The 8,933-nt window shown below is 43.5% G+C and overlaps 1 protein-coding gene across 1 annotated transcript in view; it reads left to right on the top strand.

The window, feature by feature from the left end:
• Positions 1-2,728: 2,728 nt before the first annotated feature.
• The window catches only part of CCDC93 (coiled-coil domain containing 93), a 34,595-nt gene continuing 28,390 nt past the window's right edge, over positions 2,729-8,933 (top strand). The window contains exons 1-4 of the mRNA XM_041473290.1: positions 2,729-2,933; positions 3,950-4,063; positions 5,743-5,837; positions 8,311-8,422. Of these exons, the coding sequence (XP_041329224.1) occupies positions 2,892-2,933; positions 3,950-4,063; positions 5,743-5,837; positions 8,311-8,422 (363 nt within the window). The 5' untranslated portion in view covers positions 2,729-2,891. The remainder of the gene's footprint in view (positions 2,934-3,949; positions 4,064-5,742; positions 5,838-8,310; positions 8,423-8,933) is intronic.

Raw genomic sequence — 8,933 nt, 5'->3', positions numbered from 1 at the left:
CTCTACAAACAGTGGAGCCCTTGCTGTTGCCGTTAGGACTCCATCTCATGCTTTTATTTTTATTACAAGAAGAAACAAATATGTGCTAAAAGATACAGTGAGATCTACTGCTACATTTTCAGTGGTGACTGAGTTTAATGTTGTCACAAGTCCAGGCTGAGCAGCAAAATGAATCACATGGCTATATAAAAAATGAGGAAGCTTTTTAGCCCAGCTTTGTGGGATCAAGATTAATGAAATAGGAAAATCAAGACAGGATTGCTGAAAGCAGCTGCACCAAGAACCAGAACTCACTCACCTCCACAGACCAAAATAAAGTAGGAAAAACTAAGCCTAAATTGAAACTGCTCGAGATTTGCAAGCACAAAATCAAAAAATCTGAAGAAAAGGAGGTTTTTCTTTTTTTCAATAGTACCCCTCTTGGGACTCCTTTTAAAACTAATTGGTATTTAGAAGATTGATTATCCAAATGTCATAGGGGACAGCAGCTCTGTCTGGGTAACTGAGTGAATCTGCATCGTAATTACATGTTGGGAAGCAATGCTTTTGCAAAGTATTTTATTGAGGTTCAGGTGATCCAAGATGACTTGTAATGACCATAGATTTTTATGCCTTCCTCTTTTCTTTCCTAGATGCATAACAGATGAAGCCTATAAAGGAGGAAAATTCCAGCCTATAAAGGAGAAAAAAGTTTCCAGTTCTCGTGGTCTCGTACACATACATACAGCAAATTCAAAGAACCTATTACATTTCTGTAACTACATCACTTCAGGCCAGCTTTGTGATTTTGGAGGCCAGCTGCATGAGTTTTAAAGTTCATAGGAGTTAATTAGCCCTGTCTCCCTTCTTTGCCTTACTGTGCTTTAAAAAGCCAGAGAAACAATTCCATTTCCCAGGGTAAGTTAGTTCCCTCCCTTGTCTGATAGCCATTTACTACTTATGTCCCTAGTTCATACTATCTTTGGCTTTTTATTTATCATTTTTGTGATTTCTGAACTTGCTGCTGTGTCTGAAGGTCATCTACATCCCTTCCTAACACTCTCCTGTTTCAGCTCTTTTCTTTGTCCCTGCTGTTTGAGGGCTTAAGTCTTCCTCTCCATGGCAGTCAAATTAGAGCCATACAGTTCTCTGTGAGGAGAGGCAGACAAAACACAGAAAGCCCATATTGCTGTGGTGACCACATTAACCTCTGGGGCTGTGGAACAGTGTTCCGCAGCTCTAATTAAGATGTGGCCTGTGGTTACACCAGTACATGGCCTGAGCTGGTCTGGCCTATTTCTGCTGCTACTATTTTTATTATTATTATCATCATCATTATTATTATGCTCACTTTGTCAGGGCAGCAGTCAGAATGGACTGGCTCATGTATGCTCTGCTGCCCTCCAAAGGATGGGAATGCTGCACTCCAGTTCCTTCACCTTATTGAGGTGCTTCCAGACACAGCTGACTGCAAGGTTATTTTTTTTTTTAATATTCTGTGTGTGGTGAAGAGTCTGGAAACAGAACACCTGTGACAGACTTGAAAAGACACCCCTGCCAGGTATTTCCTAAGCCATCGCCAACAAGAATGCTACCCATGAAATGCTGCCATGGTTTTCTATCCAGCTGTCCAGCTCACCAAATCCCTGTGCATCGGTGTGATTTTATTCACAAATCCAACCTGTGCTGGCAACCAGCCTGGGCACAGCATCCAGACCCCAGCACACCCATCCCCCTGCAGGCACTGCCTGATCTATAATAGGAGAATGGTGTTTTGGTGCTGCCAAAGCTGGGGTGGGAGGCCAGGCTCCAGCACATCCACCTTCCCACCAGGGGATGCTCAGACATGGCCCCATGACGTGGCATGAGCCAGAACCAGCACAGATTTCTTGCTGCTATTATTATTATTAATAATAATAATAATAACGGGGGTTTCTTGCTGTGGGACGGTAGCACAGACCTGATGAGCAGCAGCTGAGGGGCTGGGGGTGTTTGGCCTGGGGGAGGCTCGGGGGTGACCTTGTCACTCCACAGCTCCCTGGCAGGAGTGCAGCCAGAGGGCCGGGCTCTTCTCCCAGACAACCAGCAACAGGACGGGAGGATGTAATCTTAGGCTGTGCCAGGGAGGGTATTAGCAAAAATTAGGTTGGGTATTAGCAAAAATTTCTTCACAGAAAGCGTGATTAGATATTGGAATGAACTGCTTAACGAAGTGCTGGAGCCACCGTCCCTGGAGTGTTCAAGGAAAGTCTGGAAATGGCCCTTGATGCCAAGGTCCAGTTGACATGGTGGTGCTTGATGTTGGACCTGCTAATCTCAGAGATCTTTTCCAATTCTGTGACCTTTGTGCAAGGGAGAAAAAACAAAATTAAACCCCACTTCAGCTCTTAGGTCACCAAAGGAACCACGGCTGGCAAGGAGAAGTGTCAGCGCCCAGTGGGGCATGAGTGGCCGTGAGGCGCCTCGCAGTCAGAGCGCTCAGTAACTTGTCCTCCATGCTGGCGAGAGGCCTCAGGACCCCTTGCAAAAGGAAAAAAAAGGAGAAAGGAGCGGCGGGCGCAGGGCAGCGCCGCGCAGGGGAAGCGCCCGGGCCCGCGGGGCGGAGCCGCGCTCTGAGGGGCCGCGGGCACGGGGGCACCCGGGGGCGCCCCCAAGGGCGCAGCCCGCGGGCGGGGCCGCGGCCGTTGCGCTCCGCGCAGCCAGTCAGTCACATGAGCCGCCGCCCTCCTTCCCCGGCACCCCTCGGCCGCGAATGGCACGGCCCGGATGCGCTTGTACGCAAGGAGGGTGCGGGCGAACCATTGAGCGGGGGCGGGGGAACCCGGCAGCCGCCGGCCGGGAACACCCCTTCGCCGGGGCGCTGCGGCGGCGGGGAGCGGACGTGACAGCGGCGCGGCCGGCGGCGGAGGGCGATGGGGGTCCCGCGGGGACAGGAGCGCCAGGCCCCGCAGGAGGTACCGGAGCCGCGTCTCTCCCAGCCCCCCGTCCCCCGGGCGCTTGCCGAGGCGCGGCCGCTGTTCCTCCGGCCCCGCTGCACCGGCGTCCCCGGGATCCCCGCCTGCTCCTTCCCCTGGCTGCCGGCCCTCGCGGGCAGTGCGGGGGTCGGTGCCGCGCAGCGGGCCGGGCGCGGGGGACGCGGGGAGGCCTGTGGGGCTGCCGGCAGCGCTGTGCGGGTCACCTTCGGTGCACCATCGCCTGCCCGTGCCCCCGCTGCAAGCCCGGCTCGCCGCGTTCCCGTGGGAGGGAGCGGAGGGCAGGAGGGTGCCCAGAGGGTTGGAGATGGGGAGGGTGTGCAGGTGGGTCTCTGGAGCCTTGTTACCGGCTCTCCGGCCTAGGGCCGAGGTGTTGGGGAGCTCTGTGCCTCTAGGAAATCACGCGTATCCCCGGAGCTGGGGGGTTTCATCCTGTAAGGTGGGGACAAAAGCCCTGGGTCGGGCTGGCTGTGCTGGTCAGGCTTCGGAGCGCTGGGGCTGCCCGGACTGCCCGTCACAGTTCACTTTTGTTACTGCCGTGCTTTGAAATTGCATTGCCCAAAAAGTGGAATTCCGTGTGGGTGTCTCCTCCTGTTTTTGTAGAAGGATTAGAGAGGCGTGTCCTGGTTTTGGCTGAGATAGAGGTTAAATTGAGGTGTGTGAGTTTATGAACCCTGAAATTGAAAGAAATGTGTGAAATAGAGAATAGATTAACTGGCTTATGGCAATAGGACAATCTTAGTAGCTAGAGGCAAGCAGTGGACCAGGAGTTTGAGCAGCAAAAGCAGATTAAAGTTTTTAACTGGGTGAAAATATGTGATGTTAAGTCCATGTACAAATGTGTTGCCTGTTTTTTTTAATGTCTTTCAAATTAACAACCAAGTTGCTAATGGAAGGCAGGTTTCCCCTGATATGTGGTCTGTGCCAAGGCTCAGAAAATGCTCATTCTTCAAATGAATGAGAAAAACTGAATTAGTGTTTTGTTGTTTGTTTGTCAGGTTGAAACAAGAGAAGATGAGGAACAAAACATCAAGTTGACTGAAATCTTGGAGCTGTTGGTGGCTGCTGGGTATTTTCGAGCAAGAATCAAGGGGTTATCACCCTTTGACAAGGTGAGGCCATTACAATATTTTAAACCCCTCTTGTAAGCATGAGAGACTTATGTTTTGCTGCTTTGCTGAGCAATTCTGGGTGACTTTATAAAAGACAGTTGCAACCTATGAGGCTTCCCTGTGTGAATAATTCTGCAAATGACCTAGTTTCAGACAAACAGGACCTCCTCAGTCTTGAAAGACAATTTTGTGCAGCAAGGCCTGTTTTAGAGGAGACAATTGGATGCAAACTAACTGCTGCATGCTTTTTTTGGGTGCTGTGGCCTGTGCTAGAGTTGTGTACAGGGAATTTTCCTCTCTCTCCCAACAGCAGTTAGAATAGCCAGTCTTTGGATACTTGGAGATAACATGGTAATTTTTAAAACAACATTGATGAGAAATGAGGAAGTGTCTTTGTAAGAATGGAACAGTTAGCCTGGTGAGATTATTTTGGGGCTGTTTTTACATATCTTTAGAATGTCATATTTGTTAACCTTTCATTGTCCTAGACAGGAAGAGTGTGATGCTAACAATGAGCAAAGTTCAGGTTGAAGAGAGATTTCGGAATTGTTTTAATGCTGACTCTGTGAGAAATTCCTGAACCAAGGTTTGAAAACACAGAACTACAGCAGCCTTGAAATGGATTATTCTGTTTTCTGCTGTCTCTTTGATCATAGCACAGCCTCACTTTGCAATGCAATTTTATTTTATTCAAACTCCTTGGTGTTGCTGACAGTTGCTGCTCAGGAGTATGTGCTCACAGAGTAGTTTCAAGGAGACTGCCTTAGGTTGTAACATTGTTGCATTTATATGTAGAAATCACTTATAGTTACTTAAATACAATTGCAAAGTTACCATTTCATGACAGGGCCCAACCTCACCGAAATGAGCCTTGCTGCTGAAAATGATCACATGCTAATGCAAAAGGGAGATGTGGGTTATCATAGAGGGGAGTGTGAGAGGGGGAATATGTCAGAAACCTTGTTAGAACCAAAGTTCCTAATTTGCTGCATGATTTTGACAAGTTACTCCACATTTTAATCCCCTTTTCGCTTCTTTCCCTTTGCATACATTTAGGTTATCTTGCACGTTTATGCGAGGTTGTCTTTAAATATTTATGTAGAGTTGATGAAATGGCTCAGGAATTTAAATATGCCCATGTCAGAATAGGGCTTAAATAGAGATTTCTGCAGAGCTGGGGATTTCCATTGCTGTACTGATATTGTGTCTAGCACTTTGTGTTGCACATGTCAGCAATACTACATAGTAGTAGCAAAGATGTATATAAAAAGGTAAATATAAGACTGCAGTAATTATGATCCTTGATGAAACTTTGATATGGTCACTTCTTAGAGGTCATGGAATTTAACATACTGTTGTGTTTTATCCGTTTGTTTGTTGGTTTGGTTTTCTTTTTTCAATCTGAGAGCTGTTTCAAAACTAATATATAAAGCTAAGAGAGGAATTTAGGCTGTCAATAACTGCTGGGTTGGTTTCTGTCTTCTTGTACACATGTATTGTGTATAATGTATGTAGTTGGTATGGTTATGTTATCTGAGTCTGTCTTAGAGCAGAGAGGATACTGAGGATGGTGAGATTACTGAGCTGTAGTTTCTAAAATAAATAAAGCCTGGAAGATGTATTTGGGTTTACCTCTTCAGTTTAAAATGGCCCTGACCATGGTGTTGCTCCTTTGCCAGGTGGTGGGAGGCATGACGTGGTGTATCACTACCTGCAGCTTTGATATCGACGTGGATTTATTATTTCAGGAAAACTCTACTATTGGTCAAAAAATGTAAGTTGATTAGATGGCAAGTGGGGGATTTTTCTTCTTAGAAAATAAGAAGTGTGTGGGGAGGGGGAAGTTACCTGCTGTGTTTCTAAAAAATAGTTTTGGTTCACATTTCCTGCTTTTGAGGACTATCTGTTTACAAAACATTACACAGGTTTCTCAGACTGTAGTTCCACAAATTCTAAATCCAGAAATAATTATTTCAAAAAAGGTAGGGCTCTTCCCTTTGGGCTGCCATGTTCTTATATCCCTACTAAGCTTATGTGGCTCCACACTGAACTGAATTAGGAACTGATCCAAATTAAAACCTACCAAAAAAAAAACCCAAAAAACCAAAACCCATAAGAAAAAAAAAAATAGAATAGTTTTAACATGAATGAATTCCTGGATCCAGTTCTCTGTGCAGCTGTACAGATGCTTGTGCTGGCACAAGGGGATATTGCAGAGGCCAAAGCAAAGGGCAGAGGGAGACCACGCTGCTGGAAGCTGGAGTGCAACATTAGAAGACCTTCTCTGAGTTCCCTGTGTCTGCAGTTCTGCTGTGTAAATAACCTCTGACTCCCTTTTATGGCTCTGGGTTAGAATTGTAGGCATCAGCAAACAGACTTTAAAGCATGTTGCCAAAATAGTTACCTGCCCCATACTGAGGAGGAGGATTTCCTTCCTCAGGGTGACCCAATGAGAACATTTTGTTTTGGTTCATTTCTTATGCATGGAATTTGCTCATAAGCCAGCTAATTCCTGTGCCAGGGAGATTATAGACATTGTTTATGCTGGGAAAGACAATACATTCTAAACTCCATTATTTCTTTATGTGTGTCTGTGATAAAAGAGTCATAATTAAAATTTTTGGGAAATAAGTTTAGCCTGACAAGTTACAATGGCATGAAGAGACTTATTTACTTGGTGCAGTTAAAAAGAACATCTTTCTGTGTTTTCTTGAAAGTCATAGAGCATTGGCAAGGCTTTTCAAAATAAATATTTGTGGATATTGCACTTGCATTTGGAGACACTCAAATAATCATAGATAACTAACTACATAAAGCATTGCTGAGTGCAAAGAATTAAGTAGAGACTAGGAATTAAAATGGTAATGGTAGTTTTTAATCTTTTTTATATATTTAAGAACAACAGGGTAGGAAATGGTTAAGTTGTTCTCAAAATGTTCTGTTATTTTTCCAGCTGACTGGATGCAAAACTGGCAAAACAAAAACCAGGCTCCTCTCCCAAAACAGCAACAATGATTTATTTGTAAATCTAAAGTGTTCAGAACATAGGAGCATAGGCTGTTTTGATGTCCATGTAATGTTTGTGTTGGTAGAGGCTCAGGGCTTCTGTGGTGTTTTCAAGATAAAGAAAAGTTAAGCTGTGTTTTCTCAGTATTATTCCAAAGTGATGGTGTTACACCATTGTGGTGGTGTCCTGTTATTTAACTGTTGAGCTGAAATAAACATGGAAGCATACATTAGTAGAGGATCTTGTATCTATTGGATAAATTTTTTTTTTAAATTGCATTTGCTTTGATTGTGCTTCACTTCTCTTTAGGAAGTAAAGTGTTTCAAGTTCTATTCCCAGATTTTGGTCACTGTCTCATACCTCTTGATCCCCTTTTGTTCTTCCAGGATCTTAGTTGTCCATTTGGACAGTACTAAATATCAGTAGGTCAGTACTGGATCAGTTCATTTTTTTTCTTTCATGGGGAAATAGCTTTGGTTTTCCAAGTAAGGTTCTCATCCTCAGTGGTTACACCTGTTTTAAAAAGTACTTGCCAACATTGGCAGCAAAAAAAAAAAAAAAAAACTTGCCCTAAAATTAGGTATTCAGTTGAAACAGGATGAATTTCTTGCAGATGGATCCCTTGTGGCAGAGTAATCCTTTCACTTAACCAGCTCTTACTGAGCTCTAGAATGAGATTGCTGCCAGCAAATTCAATTTTAGTCACTTGAAAAGTATGTGAAGTGCCCTGTGTATTTAGCTTTTAAGTGCACTATGTATTTAAATTTAAAAAGTTTCAGGAGTAACATCAATATTTATTTTGAGAGTTCTGCTAAATAAGTTTTAAGTCCTTACATTTGTTTCTGGACTTCCTTGGGGAGCAAATTTCTTAATGTAACTGATCTTAAAGCTACTGTCTCTTCATGTTGAGTGTACCCTATAAGATGCAAAGGTGTTTGTAGGTGTATTTTATATAGATATTTTATCTGTCCAGACATGCAGATCTTGAAATTTTCTGTAGTAGTTAAATGAATTTCCAAGGTAGGAGCCTGTAAATGGGGCTTAATCACCTCTTCACAGACTGGTGATATAAATAGTGCCTGTAAAAGCTGTTTTGTAAGTGAGTTGGATTGCTTTTCATTATATATAGTGGAAGTTACTGGAGGGAACCTTTGAACTACTGTGTTTTCAAAAATAATCTGTAATTAGATAAGAAAATTGTAGCATATATACCTCTGTCTTTTTGTTGTTTTTATAATAGTGCCTTAACTGAAAAAATCGTGTCAGTATTACCAAAAATGAAGTGTCCACATCGTTTGGAACCACATCAGATCCAGGGACTGGATTTCATTCATATATTTCCTGTTGTACAGGTAATAATTTCATGGTATATTGATACATTGCTGAAAAAGGCCATAAAACTTGCATAAAAAATAGAACAAAGCTTTGAATTAATGTTTGGCTCTTTATTTAACTGCGGAATAAATAAGCACAGAGAAGTAGTCTGAATTAATGTTTGTAAAGAATGAAGGGATATTATGGATGATAGAATTCTTGAGTATTGTTTGATCCACATTTAGAAAGTAAACCAAACAAACTCTCTGAATTCTTTGCAGTGGAGTCAGATTGTGCCTGTTGTGGAATGCCTCCTTAAAGAAACCTAAGTTTAATCTTGTTGTGGAATCTGATAGTCTGCTTTGGCAGACTAGGAAGTAGAACAAATACCTTCCAGTCTGTGTTTAAGCTTATGGAGTAAGTTATGCAGATAGACCTTGAATCAGAAGGATATGAATAAGGCAAAAGTCGTTGGGGTCATTTCCTTAAGCATAATTCATCCTTATTTCCTATCACTTAAAAACTGTGTTCTGACAAGTGATCCTCTTA

This window comes from Pyrgilauda ruficollis, unplaced genomic scaffold (assembly GCF_017590135.1).
Source record: "Pyrgilauda ruficollis isolate IOZ18807 unplaced genomic scaffold, ASM1759013v1 scaffold3, whole genome shotgun sequence".
NCBI classification, from domain to species: domain Eukaryota; kingdom Metazoa; phylum Chordata; class Aves; order Passeriformes; family Passeridae; genus Pyrgilauda; species Pyrgilauda ruficollis.
This window is presented reverse-complemented; position numbering and strand designations above follow the sequence as displayed.